Genomic DNA, 18,463 nt, shown 5'->3' on the forward strand with positions numbered 1-18,463 from the left:
GCCTCCTGGTTAAAGTCACAGGGAAAAATGTGAAAATCACAGCAAGAAAACAGGTGTGTTTGTTAAAAGATGGTCACTATGAAGACAGACAGAACTCTTATTTTAGGGCTGGGTGGTGAATGCAGGTTGAGGTTAATGGAGAGAAGGAGAGGAATAAAAGTATAAGAACACTGATACGAAGTCATATTTGAACGTTTTTGGAAAACAAGAAAAAAAAGATTTAGCACTTTAGCACACATCAATTTTTATTGATTTTGGAACAGTAAGTCAAAACATGAGTTAGGTAATTATTCTGTTAGGCCAACGATATGATGCATCTCCTCTGGATTGGTTTTTAAGTGTGTTTATTTATTTGACAATAAGTTGCAAAAAAAAGATCAGTGCCATTTATCATCAAAAGAGTTTCTCTCCTAAACACTTAATAATGAATAAAAATTAATACTTTATAACAAATATCTGCTGCTGAGTGAGGCTGCTGCTTTAAATTGCAAATGACCGTTTAGACCGTTAGACCGGATAGTTTTCATCTCAGATTAGATTCACCTCCAGACTCTATCACGACATCAGAAGGAATAAAAGTTAGCCATGCTAATAGCCACCTGGAGCCCGATAGAACAAGAGGAGCTGGCCCCGCCCACACACTGGAAGTGTTTATGTGAGGATAATAAAGTCAACCACGCCCACGCTACAGGCCACACCCATGCTACAGGCCACGCTCACGCTACATGCTGAAACACCACATCCTCTGACTGTACCTGGCACCCCTGTCATCACAGGTAAGCCTGGGAGCATAGACGTGGCTGGAAGCGAGGGCCCCCCCGGCAGGCCGGGGACAGCACTGACGTAGGGGTCCAGGGCAGGTGTTGGGGTGGCAGGGGGGCGAGTGGGTGATGGGGTGGGTGCTAGAGGAGTGGTGGTAGAGGAGGTCTGCTGGGGCCGGTTGTATTGGTGGAATTGTTCCTGGTCCTGGTCCTGGTTCTGGTCCTGGTCCTGGTGCTGCTGGTGGTGGTGGTGGTGGGAGGGGATTGGCATGGCTGGGACGGGGGGCATCATTCCTCCGGCTACTGGAAGAACCGGCACCGCTTTGGGACACGAGAACGGGGGGTTAGTCTGCAGCAGAGGCACTACTGAGATTCTGATCAGATGTCCAACTGTCCAACAGTTCACTGACCCAGACTGAGACACAAGGAAGACATTTAATGGACGGAGTCTTTGAGCAGAGGTTCAACTTCAAAGAATTTCACTCATAGAGACACATAGAGACACAGAGACATAGAGACACAGAGATATACAGAGACACACAGAGAGACATAAAGACACACAGAGACATATAGAGACATTTAATGTCGTCTCTCATCCACTGGTCCAGTATCAGAAGGAAGTTCAGTGACTCTAAAAGGGAAGCAGCTGAATTAATGACGTGTGGAGAGAAAGATGGAGGGATGAACGGAGAGGGAGAAGGTTTTACCTCCAGGATGTATTCCTGGTGGGTAAGGCCGGCTGGGGGCCGCACGACTCCCCCCTTCTCCTCCTCCTCCTTCTGTAACAACTATTCCTCCTCCTCCCTTCATCCTCGCTGACAGACTCCCAGTCTTCTCCATGTCCTGGGGGAGAAGGAGGGGGTGATTCAGTGGAGCACCAAGAACCAAACACTCCCCAGGAACTAAACTCTCTACAAGAACCAAACACTCCCCAGGAACTAAACTCTCTACAGGAACTAAACTCTTTACAGGAACCAAACACTCTCCAAGAACTAAACACTCCCAAGGAACTAAACTCTCTACAAGAACCAAACACTCCCCAGGAACTAAACTCTCTACAGGAACTAAACTCTTTACAGGAACCAAACACTCCCCAGGAACCAAACACTCCCCGGGAACTAAACACTCCCCAGGAACCAAGCACTCCCCGGGAACTAAACTCTCCCCAGGAACTAAACTCTCCCCAGGAACTAAACACTCCCCAGGAACTAAACACTCCCCAGGAACCAAACTCTCCCCAGGAAGCAGCGTACACACCGGATCCAACATGTCTGACCCACTGACCACGTTCAACAGGAACAAATGAAAGAAACAGAGATAGTCCAACGTGTCCTGGTCTGAGGGAATCAGCTGTCTGTCCTCTGTGAGTCTGTCCTCTCTGAGTCTGTCCTCTCTGAGTCTGTCCTCTGTGAGTCTGTCCTCTCTGAGTCTGTCCTCTCTGAAGTCTGTCCTCTGTGAGTCTGTCCTCTCTGAAGTCCGTCTTCTCTGAGTCTGTCCTCTCTGAGTCTGTCCTCTGTGAGTCTGTCCTCTCTGAAGTCCGTCCTCTCTGAGTCTGTCCTCTCTGAAGTCTCTCTGGTCACAGGCAGATAGAAACCTGATCCAGGCTGCTCCATTCATACAGAGGCAGCCGGTCACATGGTGCATCCATGTTAATATTTAATAAAGTATCCTTTAAAAACTTTCAGTTCCTTCATAGAAATAAGTGCATTGATGCTTAGTGTGTTGGGTACTGAAGGGAAGTGGGTTAAACATCCACCAGATCACATGGTGCAGAACAGCATTTATTACTGGATGCAGGGTAGTGATGTAATAATGGAAACTGAAGATTTCATCCCATGAAAAGCTGCGTTACAGGCTGAAAGATAAGGAGGAAGTTATATATGAAAATATGGAGATCTATGGCCATGATGTTGCTGTTGTTGCTGTTGTTGTTGTTGTATCTCATGTGTTTTCTGATGAAAACCAATAAATAGTGAATTTAAAAAAATCAGTTCAATCTGGGCTCATATCTGTCTGCTGGTTAGTCTTGGGTTTGTCTAGTCCTGGGTCTAGTCCTGGTGTGGTTAGTCCTGGGTTCTTGTCCTGGTGTGGTTAGTCCTGGGTCTAGTCCTGGTCTGGTTAGTCCTGGGTCTGCCTAGTTCTGGGTCTGGTTAGTTGGGTCTAGTCCTGGTGTGGTTAGTCCTGGGTCTAGTCTTGGGTCTGTCTAGTCCTGGGTCTAGTCCTGAGTCTGTCTAGTTCTGGGTCTAGTCCTGGGTCTAGTCCTGGTCTCAGTGTTGTGTTTTGTTGGGGGGATATGAGGGCATATAATAACAGGGGTAGACTGACTCACTGTGCTGCTGTCGGACAGAACCGGGTCAAACAGGCTGTCCAGGTAGCGGTCCATCCCTCTCTGAGTCTGACCGTCACTGAAGGCATCAGACTCTGATTGACACAGAGAAACAGAGGATTCACCTCCAGACAGAGACTCAGCCGATGGAAACACACCAAAGAACAATCGTCTCATCTCGTCTTGATACCTGTGGTCATTGAATTGGATTCTTAGAATTTATTGTTACTTCACTGTGATGCTGCAGTACTTCTTTTTATTCCTTGTGAACCAGAGAGATGCCGAACTGTATTTCATAGTTTTTAGTTTTTACTGGACAACGAAGACAGAATAACTTCCTGTCATCAGATGTTTTTATTTATTTTCTACTGTCCATTCATATCTTTGTAGATATATCTAGAGGACAGGTGTGGGAGTGGGTACGGTGGCTGTAGTAACTATAGAGAACAGGTGTGGGAGTGGGTACGGTGGATGTAGTGACTATAGAGGACAGGTGTGGGAGTGGGTACCATGGCTGTAGTAACTATAGAGGACAGGTGTGGGAGTGGGTACGGTGGCTGTAGTAACTATAGAGGACAGGTGTGGGAGTGGGTACCGTGGGTGTAGTAACTATAGAGGACAGGTGTGGGAGTGGGTACGGTGGCTGTAGTAACTATAGAGGACAGGTGTGGGAGTGGGTACCGTGGCTGTAGTAACTATAGAGGACAGGTGTGGGAGTGGGTACCATGGCTGTAGTTACTATAGAGGACAGGTGTGGGAGTGGGTACCATGGCTGTAGTAACTATAGAGGACAGGTATGGGAGTGGGTACGGTGGCCGTAGTAACTATGGAGGACAGGTGTGGGAGTGGGCACCATGGCTGTAATAACTATAGAGGACAGATGTGGGAGTGGGTACCGTGGGTGTAGTAACTATAGAGGACAGGTGTGGGAGTGGGTACGGTGGCTGTAGTAACTATAGAGGACAGGTGTGGGTGGGGTACGTGCTGTAGTATATAGGGACAGGTTGGAGTGGTACCGTGGGTGTAGTAACTATAGAGGACAGGTGTGGGAGTGGGTACGGTGGCTGTAGTGACTATAGAGGACAGGTGTGGGAGTGGGTACCGTGGCTGTAGTAACTATAGAGGACAGGTGTGGGAGTAGGTACGGTGGCTGTAGTAACTATAGAGGACAGGTGTGGGAGTGAATACCGTGGCTGTAGTAACTATAGAGGACAGGTGTGGGAGTAGGTACCGTGGCTGTGGTAACTATAGAGGACAGGTGTGGGAGTGAATACCGTGGCTGTAGTAACTATAGAGGACAGGTGTGGGAGTGAATACCGTGGCTGTAGTAACTATAGAGGACAGGTGTGGGAGTGAATACCGTGGCTCTAGTAACTATAGAGGACAGGTGTGGGAGTGTGAGTGTGTACCATGGCGTAGTAACTATAGAGGACAGGTGTGGGAGTGGGTACCGTGGCTGTAGTAACTATAGAGGACGGGTGTGGGAGTGGGTACCGTGGCTGTAGTAACTATAGAGGACAGGTGTGGGAGTGGGTACCATGGCTGTAGTAACTATAGAGGACAGGTGTGGGAGTGGGTACCGTGGCTGTAGTAACTATAGAGGACAGGTGTGGGAGTGTGTATGGTGGCTGTAGTAACTATAGAGGACAGGTGTGGGAGTGGGTACGGTGGCTGTAGTAACTATAGAGGACAGGTGTGGGAGTGGGTACGGTGGGTGTAGTAACTATAGAGGACAGGTGTGGGAGTGGGTACCGTGGCTGTAGTAACTATAGAGGACAGGTGTGGGAGTGGTGTTACCGTGGGACGTGTGGGTAACTATAGAGGACAGGTGTGGGAGTGTGTATGGTGGCTGTAGTAACTATAGAGGACAGGTGTGGGAGTGGGTACGGTGGCTGTGGTAACTATAGAGGACAGGTGTGGGAGTGTGTATGGTGGCTGTAGTAACTATAGAGGACAGGTGTGGGAGTGGGTACCGTGGCTGTAGTAACCATCAGAGTCGCGGAGGCTGTAGGCCGGTCTGCTGCCCACAGGAAGTTCCTCATCAGAGTCAAAACCAGCTCCAAACAGAGCGCTGAAGACCAGAGACCAGAGACCAGAGACCAGAGAGACCTGGTCACTCAGGAGACATGATCTGACCACAGAGACACTGATGGTGTGTGTTACAGTGTTTGTTATACAGCGAGTGTGTGTTATACAATGTGTGTGTTACAGTGTGTGTATTACAGTGAGTGTGTGTTATACAGTGTGTATGTTACAGTGTGTGTATTACAGTGAGTGTGTGTTACAGCGTGTTGCAGAATGAGTGTGTGTTATACAGTGTGTGTATTACAGTGTGTGTGTGTTACAGTGTGTGTATTACAGTGAGTGTGTGTTATACAGTGTGTGTGTGTTACAGTGTGTGTATTACAGTGAGTGTGTGTTACAGCGTGTGTTACAGTGTGTGTATTAAAGTGAGTGTGTGTTACAGTGTGTGTATTACAGTGAGTGTGTGTTACAGTATGTGTATTACAGTGAGTGTGTGTTACAGTGTGTGTATTACAGTGAGTGTGTGTTATACAGTGTGTGTGTTACAGTGTGTGTATTACAGTGAGTGTGTGTTACCGTGTGTGTGTTACAGTGTGTGTATTACAGTGAGTGTGTGTTACAGCGTGTTGCAGAGTGAGTGTGTGTTACAGTGTGTGTATTACAGTGAGTATGTGTTACAGCGTGTTGTAGAGTGAGTGTGTGTTACAGTGTGTGTATTACAGTGAGTGTGTGTTACAGTGTGTGTTACAGTGTGTGTATTACAGTGAGTGTATTACAGTGAGTGTGTGTTACAGCGTGTGTTACAGTGTGTGTATTACAGTGAGTGTGTGTTACAGTGTGTGTTACACTGCGTGTATTACAGTGAGTGTGTGTTACAGCGTGTTGCAGAGTGAGTGTGTGTTACACTGACAGGCTGGCGTTGGCTCTGACTCGGGTCGGGTCTTCTGTGCTGATGATGAAGTAACTCTTCTGTTTGGGGAACTCTGCAGGAAGCTCCAGGTCTGAGATGAGGTCCATGACGTAGTCATGTCCAGCTAACTCCACCCACTGACCGGGCTCCTTCATCAGGACTGAGCTCCCCCTCCACCACTCAGAAACTCCTCTACAGGGACACACATGTTAGTACTGACTCCTCAGGACCCACCGGAATCTCAGTCCAGTCATTGATCTAAGATCAGCACCTGTAACGCAGGACGTCTCCGGCTAAATCCTCCCCACTGGTCCAGGAATGAACGGGACACAGGAACGACCCCCCTGCACGAGAATGGGACCATCTCATCTCATCTCATCTCATCTCATCTCATCTCTGGACTGAAGTGAACCCAGGAGGGACCCTCCATCCCAGACATTAATGAATAAATAATAAAGCAGGAACCGACACCACGTCCAGTCAAACTGTGTTAAACGGTCATTTTAAAGGCCGGGAGCCTGAGCTCTGATCACCTGATCCCAGCTGATGATAAATAATCAATGCTCAGCTGTAACTGATCCCACTTTATAACAGACGGGGGCTGTAACTCTCACCATCAAAGCAGTGCACCCGCAGCACCATGTTAGCCTTCTTCCTATTGGCCGTCCACTCCAGCAGAGACAGTGGATAGGTCCGAGCGGTGTCGAGGGCGGAGCCTGAGCCCATCTGCACCTTCTGATTGGCCTGGATGAGTCTGTGTTGCAGCAGTGCCTGAGAGCCAGTGGGGGCGCTGTCTGACACAAACCTGGAGGGCAGAGGAGGTGGAGCTTTATAAAATTCATTGTTTGACATGAATCTAAAAAACAGGTGTCAAACATATGGCCTTGGGGCCAAAAGTGGTCACCAGAGGGTCTAATCGGGCCCGCTGCAAATTACATATTAGACTGTAATCTAACATCAATGAAAATAACATCTATCTCTAATTTATAGCACAGGACCAGACAGACCAGGACTAAACAGACGGGGACTGTAAACATTCTCTCATTTCCTCGTTCTTCTTTGTGCTAAAACTAATGTTAAAAGTCTGGTTCTGTATGTGGCCCCTGAACTAAAAGACTCTAAAAGATGTGAGTCCTCACTTCAGCAGATATTTGTCCATCTTGGCTGAGGGGGCGAAGCTGCAGAGACAGGCCAGCAGCAGCAACCAGCCTCGCTCTGCGTTCTCGGTGTTCACGTTCCTCCACACCTGGTTGACCACCTGAGCCAGGATCTCGTCTTGTAGCCCTGGACACAACAGGCCCCTGTGGACAATGTAGTTTCCAAACATGTTCTCCTGTGCCCCGTTCAGGTGTGGGTCCCCCATGAACCGCAGCACCTGAGGAACCAGAGGAACCAGAGGAAAGCTGAAAAAATAAACTAAACTAACAACAAATGGAATAATAATTCAATTTAACTCAACTAAATTAAATACAAAAAATAAAAAAAGAGAAAAACTACTGTAACTCAAAAAATAAAGATGTGTTTTATTAAACACAACAATGTAAAATGAAGAGGAAACTTATTGCAGCAGTCTTTGAGACCTGAGTCTGGTTTAAATTGTGAAAATAGACACTGGGACAAAGTTAAACTGATATTCTACCATGATGAAGAGCTCCAGAGCGTCAGCTCTCAGGTCGTCCTCTATTCGGGTCAGAGGTGACTCCAGAGGAGCCGTCAGCATCCCAAACTTTGGTTCCTATGGCGACAGAAGGTTCCTTCAAATTTAAAAGCAAACCAAAACCACTCTGAGGCGCAGAGAAGAAGTTTTGTGGTGATGCTCATCTCACCCTGAAGTAGATCTGGACGTAGCGGTAGAAAGGGTAGTTGTTGATGTCCAGAGGCAGAGGGAGCTGAGCCTCCTCCTGGATGTGAGGAGCCTGAAGCAGAGCCAGGCAGTCGGAGTGAAGCTGCCTCCTGACTGCACAGAGAACAGGAGGTCAGACACTTCGGGTTAGTCACAGTCCGGAGGAGGAGGTCTGGAAGAAGACTAGGAGGAAGACTAGGAGGAGGTCTGAGGTGAAGACTAGGAGGAAGAATGGGGGAAGTCTGGAGGAAGTCTGGGAGGGAATCTGGGGTGAAGACTAGGAGGAGGTCTGGAGGAAATGGATCATTATTTATACATGAGACTAATGATCTAAAGTAAATCATTATGTTAGGAAATTAAGCAATTAATAAATGAAATAGACACTTAAATGTTACAACAACAATATTTTTATACATTAATTAATGCCTAGATTTATTTTTCAGATTATTTTCAGTGCCTTTAAATTCATGCACACTTGTTTTATGAATCATTAAAGTCATACTGACCTGCTGCCGCCTGCAGCAAAGCTCCCAGCTCTGCAGGAATCACCAGGTGAGTGACGTTCACCACCTCCCTCTTAGTCAGCTCCTGAAACACACAAGAGATCAGCAGGGGCTAGACTGTAGGTCACAAACTCTACTTCTCATTGATTCATTCATTCATTCATCCATTCATCCATTCATTCATTCATCCATTCATGCCTAGCATGTGAATAAAGCTGGTCGTACCCTCTCTCTCCTCCTCCTCTCCTCCTCAGCTCTCCTCCGAGCTTCAAACTTCCTCTGGAAACAGAACGAGAAGCAGCATGAGTGAGACTTTTATTAATAAAGCCATTTATTACATTCATTAATCACATGTACCTTGATGTACTGCTTGCGATTGACGAACATGTGGACCAGAGAGCGGAACTTGACCAGACTCTTCCTCATCTTCAGGTAGTTCTTCCTGGAGGACGGCAGGTTGTCTCATTAAAAGGTTTCTGATGTACAGGACAGTTTATCTGGAGTCTCTCTGTTAGGAACTGATTCAGACCATGTGGGCGGGGCTTCATGTGGTCATGGACAGAAGAGGAACAGTAATTGGAACAGCAGCGTACTTGAGGACGCTCTCTATATGCATTCTGGGAATCAGATTCTGGAAACATGGACAGGCTAATGTGTCCTTCAGTAAAACCAGAACACATCCTGGTATCTGGACTGGATCAGATGGTTCTTTGACCTGGAAGAGAACTTGGACAGAGACTGAAGATGATGATCCAGGACACAGTAATAAACTACTAGATGCCTCTGATTGGCCAGAGGAGGATCCAGCTGAACTCTGGAGCAGGAGTCTGTCGTCACCAGGCTCTGGATCCTCATTTCAAAGCCCGACACCCACACTGATTAAAGTAGAACCTCCCCATGTAGATCAGAGATGACCCCTAGGGTCTGGGATGAGTGTGGGACAGCTCACCTGACCAGGAAGCCACGGGACCAAGCCTGAAAGCCGACGATCTTCCTGCGGAAGGCGACATAGCGATGCCTGACGAAGAACATACGAGTGTAGCGCTGCAGTGTGAGAGCGGCGAGTTCACGAGAACGTTCTCGTTTACACTCCAACAACTGGTAGACGTCCTCCTTCAGAAACAACTGCACATCACAGCCACATGTTACTGACTCCAGCTGCTTCAGGTCTGTTTCTCCAGTTTGTGAACGACTTGTGAATATTCTGACCTTTGTGACTCCGACGTGGAACATCCCTGGTCGTAGTGGACACAGTTTACTGAGTAGTATCACACAGCTCTCTCCGTTAGCTGCTGGGAGCTCCTGAAGGCCGACCAGAGACTTATACCTACACGGGATAGAACATCGATTTATACATATGAATGAAGTTAAACGTGTGACTCATGTTCATACACTGCCTGACCAATAAAAGCTGCACTCCACAGAATGTGGGCGAAGCTCCTCCCCTCTAGTCTGTGGGCGGAGCTCCTCCCCTCTAGTCTGTGGGTGGCGCTCCTCCCCTCTAGTCTGTGAGCAGAGCTCCTCCCCTCTAGTCTGTGGGCAGAGCTCCTCCCCTCTAGTCTGTGGGCGGAGCTCCTCCCCTGATCAAAGCTTCTCCAGCTCATCCCAAACATTATCTATGGGGTTCAGGATTTTGTGCTGCTCCCTAGCAGACTGGAGCCTTTTTTCCCGGTTGTCCTCCCTGATCAGTGGTTTTCTGTTCAGTCCCTTGAGTTCCCTTCACATTGTCCATGGTGTGAAATGCTCTTCCTTCCACTATTAAACACAGCCCTGAGTTCTACTGCTGCTTTTCTTCCAAACGTTTCTCCATCAATCAGGATTTATTTCTTCCTGGTAGAACATGGTTCTCCACTGTCCTTCCAGTCTGGAATAAAGGTCTTAAGCCAGTTTTAGTAGTTTCTAGATGTTTTCTCTGCTTGATGCAGCCAATGATTTGACCCTTCTCCACCAGACTAACATCTCCTCCACCAGACTAACATCTTCTCCACCAGACTAACACCTTCTCCACCAGGTTAACGTCTTCTCCACCAGACTAACACCTTCTCCACCAGATTAACGTCTTCTCCACCAGACTAACATCTTCTTCACCAGACTAACATCTCCTCCACCAGCAGACTAACATCTCCTCCACCAGACTAACATCTCCTCCACCACGGGATGTGGAGGAAATAAAAAGCTCCTCATTACATCAGTTGGTCTTAAATAACTTGTTGAAGATAATCACCATGAACTAATGATCCACCAGGAGCCTCTGGACTATGAGCTCAGTTAAGTCCAGGTGGAGGTTTTTTTTATTTTGGCCAGGTAAGTGTATATGTACATACAGAGCTCCTTAACAGTTTTCTTCGTAATATTAACTCAAAACTTTCAGAATAGAAATTACTTCTCCTTCTCACTTCTCCTTCACCTGAACAGGAAGACGTGGAACGGCATTCTGACGGGATATCCCTCTCTACGGATCCGGATGGTCTCCAGGACTCCAGAGTGTCTCAGCTGACTGGAGACCAGCTCGTCCTCAAACACGCCTGGTTGCTGAGGACGGATCATGAACACGTTACATATTATACTCTGTATATCTGCTCCGTATCTACATGACCTGCCTGCACTTTATTCATTCAGCTGATTAGGACATTTTAAATTCATGCATATACGATGTATAGTTCATATTTTATTATATTATATATATTATATTTCTGTGCACTGTGTGGAATTATTACGTTATATCTTTATTGTAGTACTTGTTTAACCACTGTCTGAAGCTACTAAAATAAAACAAATAAACTAAATAAGATCTTTATCTTACCTTCATATTATTTGGCTTAATGCAGCGAACAAAGAAAGGGTTGCAACTGAAAAGACGAAGGAGAGAAGGGAGAAGTCAGCCAGCAGCGGGTTGTCTAACGGTGTTCGGTGGACTGGTGACGTACCGCTCCATCTTCTCCACCAGCTCCAGCAGCGACTGCTGGAACTTACTGCTGACGGTGGAGGCCTGGTACCTCCTGGTGATGGTGCTGCTCTTCCTAACGTGAGCTCCTCTCTGCTGACCTACGACCTCCAGGTGAGCCAGGAAGAGGTTTGACACCATCTGCACACACATTTATTTAATCAGTGGCATGAGATCAGGTGTCAGAGTAAAGGGGGCTGGCGTGGGACCACCCTCTCACCTTGTTCTTACTCTGGATGAACAGGTCCAGGACCTCTTGTCGGACCTGATCGTAGTTCTTATCGAGGAACTTGCTGACCTGCATCAGTGACATCACAGACCTGTTAGTTCATCTTAGTTCACAGAGAAACTGATCAAAGTGACAGAGGAAGCTTCTGGTTGGACGGTGGAGGGTCAGAAAAAGTCATGTGATCATCTCGTCCCTTAGGAGTCATAGTCTGGAACCAAGAACCACATTTAGTACCTGGTCCCGCCTCCATTCCTGTATGAGCTGCATGTTATCGAATCCAGAACTAATGGGTTAAAAAACAGCTTCTTCTTTTAAATCCCTCACACATTCAGTAACCCCCATATTTAGATTTAGATTTATTCTCCAGTCCACCTACACTCGATGGGCACAAACACCATTTACTCTATAGTTCAATTGTTTACTGTTTTAAATGCTGCTCCCTTTTCCTCATTGTTCCAGTTACATTAATTTCTGTGCTACTGAGCGTTTTTATTGTATAGATTGTATTTATTGTGAATAGCTGCTATAGTTTCTATTTTCATTTATTGCTAAGGGCTGATAAACTGTATTCAGCTATTTTTCCGTCTTCTTCTTATTCTGATGGTTAAAACATGACTGTAAGCCAATCAGATTCCTTCTGTAACCAAGCCGCCGGCCAATAGGAAGCTGCCTTGTTTGTACCTGGTAGGTGACCCGACCAGCAAAGTGCTTGATGGTGAACTCTGGGAGGGGCATCTTTGGCTTCTGATAGAGCGGGTTGTTGCCGTGGTGATAGTGACACTTTTGGAGGAAGGTGTGGTCGGTTGCCTGGCAACACATGATGAGATTCTGAGCGACATGAACTAAGATTAAGAAAAACTTCATTTGTCCTGCAATGGGGAAAATGCAGTTTACAACAACATACAAGAGACAAGTAAAAATAACAAGATTATAAATGATCAATAATAAAATAAAACAGAACACAAAGATAAGTACTGGCATACTGGACCAGGAGGAACTGGGTTATGAGGTTGAACAGAGTAAATGTTGTTAAAAAGATGTGTTTCTTTCTTTCTGGGCTCCCTCCTCCTCCTCCTCACCTGGGGGAAGCTGCTCTGGTCATCCAGGATCCTCAGTATCCCATGAGGCTTAGCGGCGATCAGGTCGATGCAGGGCTGGTTGTCACTGAAGCTGATGTCCTGCCATGGGATCTGTTCCCGGCCGTACTCCTCCTGAACCCAAACACATTAGAAAAGACTGAAACACTGAAACATGAAACGTCTTCTCTAAACTACAAGACACCAACAGGACCTGGACAGACAAACTCCTCCTGAATCACGTCCACAACAACGTGAAAAAAACTGCATCTAAACACATTTAACACCTAGAAGAGTTTGTACGTGTACACTGGCCACTTTATTAGGTACACTAGTGTGAACAGCAACTGGTGTTCAGCTTTAGTTACTAGTGACTCGGACTGAGCTGGGTCAGTGGGCTATGCCATTCAGATTAGACTGGTTTCACTAGCGTACCTAATGAAGTGGCCAGGTGTGTGTGTGTCCCTGCAGGTGTGATGTGGACTCACCTGTTCCTCTCTGAATATGATCCTGTTGAAGAAGAACTGCAGGTACTCGTTTGCATAATTAATGCAAAGCTGCTCGAAGCTGTTGAAGGTCAGATCCTGTTCTCATACACACACGCACACGCACACGCACACGCACGCACGCACAAACACACACACACACACACACACACAGACAGACACACACACACACACACACACACACACACGTCTTAATAATGAGTTCTGTCGACTCATTGATAAGTTTCAACAAGTTTTGACTAAAAACATCGTTTAAGTCAACAAAGACTAAAGATATTTGTAATGTTGCTGTTTCTAAATGTTGAACCTGTAACATTATTAGAATTATTGCTTCTTTAGCAAGTTATTTACATTTTATTTTGAAAATGTTCATTGTTGTACATTGTCTACGACAAATAAAGGTGAATGAATGAACGAATGAATGAATGAACCCAAAAAAACACATGAAACAAAAATATGAGATTAAAATGAGCCACTTTTCCAGATCAGAGATTAAATGAGTCCAGAAGTGTTGAATGTGATGAGACTCAGGTCTTGGTTTAGTTTCTATAAATCAGGGATTTGTCTCATGTTTGTGTTGAAGTGTGTGATGGTAAAGGACAAAGGAGCTTTGTGAGGAGCTCAGAAGAAGAGTTGTTGTTGCTCATCAGGCTGGAAAAGGTTCCACAACCATCTCTAAAGAGTCTGGAAGCCACAGGTCCAGAAATGAATGAATGATGAATGTTGGTTGTTCTGAATCTGTAGGATGGTTCATCATTGATTTGAGGGGGAGGCTTTAAATGAATAATCATCAGACGTTACCTCGAAGCCGTAGATGTCCAGGATGGAGATGGAGAGTGTGTGTTGGCGAGGGTAAACCTGAGCGTTGATCCGTTCTGTTAACCAGTGGAAGAGCAGCGAGTACAGGATCTTGGCAACAGCATCTCTGGACAAAGATTCAGAATAAGGGGATGAGACTCGGGATGTTTCTATGGAAACGCCCCCCATAGTTTACCTGTGTCCTGTTACAAACATAGCTGTAGAGGCCATGCCCTCTGCTCTGACTGGGCTGCTGTTACATTTCAAATTGAAATTTAACTCTGAAATATCTTTAAGAGCAGAAAACCTCCAGATTCTGCCTCACAGTAGCTCACCTGGCATCGACAGCGCTCTCTACAGTCAGAGGGGTGTAGATCTTGTCCCTCATCGTCTCCTGAGGGAAAGAAGCAATGATCACTTCATTTTCATCTAAAGTTCACATTCATCGTTTCCTCTCTGAGATGCTCTGACCAGATAAATCTATCCAATCTATCGTTCGCTATTAATATTATTATAAATGAATGAATGAACTAAACTTCATCATCTTCAGTTTTTAATTTAATGATCAAATTTATTAAATTTCTTTTTGTTTTTAATTAGTTTGACAGAATCATCTCTTCTTCATCTTCATTCTTTCATCATAATATTATTATTTTAAAGAAGTTAAAGACGACGTCTGTTTCATTATCTGACTTTGAACCAGGAAAAAAATAAATAAAATGATATAAAATAAACTGGGTCCGTGACGTCTGGACATTCAGGGTTTTCTGTCTCAGTTTAGATTTAAAATAGTTTCACTGTGAATTACCTGGTGTTTTTAATGTCAGGTTTGTAAAGCCTAATAAACAAATCCAGTTTCACATTCTCGTTTCTCTGTGAATTAGTTTTATTTTTTTGTCTGATGAAACATCTTTAATAAACTCTACACGTCCGGTTGTCTTTGTTTCCATATGTATTTTAATTCTTATTTCATTTACTGGAGCAGGAAACGTTTGGTGAGTTAACTTTTAAAGACACTGCCGCTCCAAACTAAACTAAACTAAAAGAAACTTCCACTAATGCACAAACACCTTAAAATAAAGGAAAACATCTAAAAGCTGTTATTTAAAACCAAGATCTCTGTAGAGGTTTAACTTGTCCCACAGAACACAGGAGGAATTATACGTATCATCCTGACCGTGACTTTGAAGGTGACGGCTTTCTGGAGTCCCTCAGGTGAGATCTGCAGCAGCTCAGCCACCACCCTGATCTCCTGAGCACTCACCACCGACGCCACCTCCTGGCCGTCAGCCTGCAGTGCAACAGGAAAACACACCGAGGTGAAATAAAAGACTTCAGACACAGCGGGACGTGAGGAGGCCGCTGGGGAAATATAACCTCGTGTCTCTGGAAGTAGACGTTGCCCAGGTGCAGAATGGAAGAGAGGACTCTAAAGATGGCCGCCTGGTCCTCCAGGCTGAAGTGAAGGATTTCCATAGCAGAGAGCAGACGGAGGAAGTCCTCAGCATCGTTCTTTCCTGTTATCCCACAATCTCCTCCCTGTGTGGAGAGACAGAGACAGAGAGATGGGGGACAGGCCTGGATTTTGATCTGAAGAATAAAAGGAGACCGGTTGGTGGTTTGTTTATCGTCTACCTGGTTGAGGTAATAGTAGGTTTCAGCTCCCTGCAGATAGAAAGCCTGTTTCTGCTGCGAGGGAAGACCTGCCAGCATCTCGTAGAAGATATGATAGTTCCTCTCATCTTTGGCCTGAAGCACAAACTCACGTTCACCTCAACACGTCAAAACACAGAGATAACACGTTAGCGTCCAGACGTCTCACCTGGAAGACGATGCGGGACTTTTCCAGGAGATACTGAGAGGTTATGGCACCGCTGATCACGCCACTGCACACAGAGTAAACGCAGGAGACTCAGACGACAATCAGGTTTAAGAGGAGGAGAGGCAGGTCTGAGAGCTTGGTTCATACTCACTGCTCCAGAAACACCTCAATGTATTTCCCAAAGCGGCTGGAATTATCGTTCCTCACAGTTTTGGCATTTCCAAAGGATTCTAGCAGAGGAGCAGCCTCGAGTATCTACGGGCATGGACACAGAGAGTCAGTGTGAAAGAGCAGACCCATCCGTCACTTAGCGGTTAAAACACAGCAACCTGGGACAAAGATGTCAAATGTAACACATGCAGGGAGCCAGACTACCTCAATCTGCAGAGCCAGAGGAGAGCCATCAGAGACGGAACCAACACAGACTTTAATCTTCCTTTAAATGTCTGCAGGTGTTCACACCTGATACTAGAACCAGCCATGTTCACGTACCTGCTGAGCAAGGTTACACTTGTGATGAACGGCTGCTAGGTAGCGGAGGACTAGTTTGGTGGCCTCGGTCTTTCCAGATCCACTCTCTCCACTGAAACAGCAAAGAGACACGATGAAAAATTCCCACTGTTACAGACAGGAAGACACAGGAGGAAACTGGAAGTGAAACCTGACGGTGAGGAGGAAGAACTAGGAAGAACCAGGAAGAACCAGGACAGAGAACCAGGAAGAACCAGGAAAAACCAAGATGAACCAGGAAGAACCAGGACAGAGAACCAAGAGGAAGAACCAGGAAAAACCAGAAGAAGAATCTGGAAAAACCAAGAAGAACCATAAAGCAACAGAAGAAGAACCTGGAAAAACCAAGAAGAACCAGGACAAAGACCCAGGAAGAAGAACCTGGAAGAAGAACCACAACGAACCAGGACGAAGAACCAGGCAGAACCAGAACAAAGGACCAGAAAAAAAAACAGGATGAAGAATCATGACGAACCAGAAGAAGAACCACCAAAAACTAAGAAGAAGAACCATGCATCATGGGTTCCTCTGATGCTCTGTGAGGAGAACCAGAGACACAGATCACTTCATTCGTTTTGTTCTCCAGGCCCAGCTTCAGACCCTCGTGGTGGCAACCTTTCAAAGAGGCTGAAGTCTGATGGAGGTGACTCATGGTCCAAAAAATAAAGCACTCACAGAGATTCTGGATTCTTTTCTTCATCGATTATTTATTAGAAGATAAGACAGTAGATGAAGACGCATTCACTCATTCACGCGATTTGATACGTGAATTTTTTTGACCCCTGCATAATGAACACATATATGTTGACCACTTGGTGGCAGTGCAACAACATGTAAACAACATAAAACGCTTTCAATGGGGAACTTTTTCAAGTATCCTCTCAGCAGATACAAGCATCATAGGCATCTTTTTCTGGCCATCAGAAGCTTTTAATATTTGCTTCTTAGTTGCTCTGTTTCATTCTCCACCAGCTCCTGAGTGAATTATTTGGCTTTTCAGTGCATAAACAGTAAGTTTACCATGAGTTTAAAACAGTGCAGTGGAGCACAATCAAACTGCAACAATGAGCTGAAATACTTCAGATACTGTCTCTGTTCTCCCATGGTCAACGGGGTGGAAGATTAGTGGAAGTGAGGCAGGCAGATAACTCTCCAACAAAGAGCCAGCAAACCTCCCAGATACAAACTTAATTATGAGAGCAAATATAACCCTTAATATAATTAAAACATGTTAATTCCTCTTGTGAAGTTGGACATTCCAACATGGAGGTCTGTGGGGATTGACTTGCTTTAGGAGACAGCCTTTCTGGCCTTGCCTGACCATGTCTAAACCACGACAATGAACAATTTCAAGTCTCCAAAGTCAATCTCAGTTACAGAAGTTAAAAAAATAGAAAATAAAAAATAGTTGGAAAACTTGTGTGCTACTGCAGGTTTTGTGTCAGAAGGTTTTGTGTGGTGGTAGGATGCCTGTGTTTACCTCTGTAAACCAAACACATGCACGTTATGTTGGTTCTTTATTCTAAACTGTAGGTGTGACTGGTTGGATGTCTTTGTGATCGACCCCCTCCCACCCTCTAAAGGTCCTAGTTGCTAATGGCTAATGCCGGTCTAATTTGGAGCAGACCTTGTCACCTTCAGGGTCCTCAGACCTCAGGTTGGGAACTTTAGCTTTAAGCACAATAGTCAGTTTTGTAAGTGGTAAATGAGTGATTGTTCACTAAGTGTTTATTAATCAGATGAGTCCAGTATTTGATCCTCAGGCTGGAGGAGTGTTTGGTTTAAAGTGATCTGGTGAAGTGAGAGCAGACTAATCTCACATTAGGCAAAGCCTCAGTTCCACTTTTGTGTTAAACCATGTGAAACCGTCTCAGCTCAGACTGCCAGCAGCTCACCACTAAATGCTCTGTGTTTCACTGTGTTGTGAGGACAGAAACCTTCAGGAATACCAATGCTTGGGGGCATTTTTCTGGGTCAGAGAACATTTTAAAGGATAAAACGCGTTCAGACTCAGTTTTAGGGTACGGTCAGGATCATGGTTTGGGTTAGGAGATGTATTTTACCATCGGAACGTCCTCATAAACATAGAAAGAGGAGTTTATGTGTGCGTGTGTGTTCAGGGACACCGGTACCGTTACCAGTCCAGCATAAGGTTTCAGGTCTGAGGCCAGTTACACACACACACACCACACACACACACACACACACAC

At 45.7% G+C, this 18,463-nt stretch overlaps 1 protein-coding gene across 1 annotated transcript in view; it reads right to left on the bottom strand.

Moving 5' to 3' along the window:
* The window catches only part of myo15aa (myosin XVAa), a 33,436-nt gene that overhangs the window by 12,888 nt on the left and 2,085 nt on the right, over positions 1-18,463 (bottom strand). Inside the window, exons 5-33 of the mRNA XM_047571326.1 lie at positions 16,236-16,326; positions 15,895-15,998; positions 15,744-15,807; positions 15,557-15,670; positions 15,299-15,460; positions 15,099-15,212; positions 14,257-14,315; positions 13,925-14,048; positions 13,106-13,201; positions 12,621-12,752; positions 12,223-12,348; positions 11,533-11,610; positions 11,296-11,453; positions 11,172-11,217; positions 10,776-10,900; positions 9,578-9,695; positions 9,318-9,493; positions 8,726-8,810; positions 8,594-8,647; positions 8,372-8,453; positions 7,849-7,979; positions 7,662-7,757; positions 7,162-7,397; positions 6,637-6,827; positions 6,294-6,366; positions 6,023-6,214; positions 5,061-5,158; positions 3,091-3,182; positions 1,469-1,604 (exon numbers count right to left, since the gene is read on the bottom strand). Coding sequence (XP_047427282.1) covers positions 1,469-1,604; positions 3,091-3,182; positions 5,061-5,158; positions 6,023-6,214; positions 6,294-6,366; positions 6,637-6,827; positions 7,162-7,397; positions 7,662-7,757; positions 7,849-7,979; positions 8,372-8,453; positions 8,594-8,647; positions 8,726-8,810; positions 9,318-9,493; positions 9,578-9,695; positions 10,776-10,900; positions 11,172-11,217; positions 11,296-11,453; positions 11,533-11,610; positions 12,223-12,348; positions 12,621-12,752; positions 13,106-13,201; positions 13,925-14,048; positions 14,257-14,315; positions 15,099-15,212; positions 15,299-15,460; positions 15,557-15,670; positions 15,744-15,807; positions 15,895-15,998; positions 16,236-16,326 — 3,353 coding nt within the window. The remainder of the gene's footprint in view (positions 1-1,468; positions 1,605-3,090; positions 3,183-5,060; positions 5,159-6,022; positions 6,215-6,293; positions 6,367-6,636; positions 6,828-7,161; positions 7,398-7,661; positions 7,758-7,848; positions 7,980-8,371; positions 8,454-8,593; positions 8,648-8,725; positions 8,811-9,317; positions 9,494-9,577; positions 9,696-10,775; positions 10,901-11,171; positions 11,218-11,295; positions 11,454-11,532; positions 11,611-12,222; positions 12,349-12,620; positions 12,753-13,105; positions 13,202-13,924; positions 14,049-14,256; positions 14,316-15,098; positions 15,213-15,298; positions 15,461-15,556; positions 15,671-15,743; positions 15,808-15,894; positions 15,999-16,235; positions 16,327-18,463) is intronic.

This window comes from Mugil cephalus, chromosome 20 (assembly GCF_022458985.1).
Source record: "Mugil cephalus isolate CIBA_MC_2020 chromosome 20, CIBA_Mcephalus_1.1, whole genome shotgun sequence".
Lineage (NCBI taxonomy): Eukaryota > Metazoa > Chordata > Actinopteri > Mugiliformes > Mugilidae > Mugil > Mugil cephalus.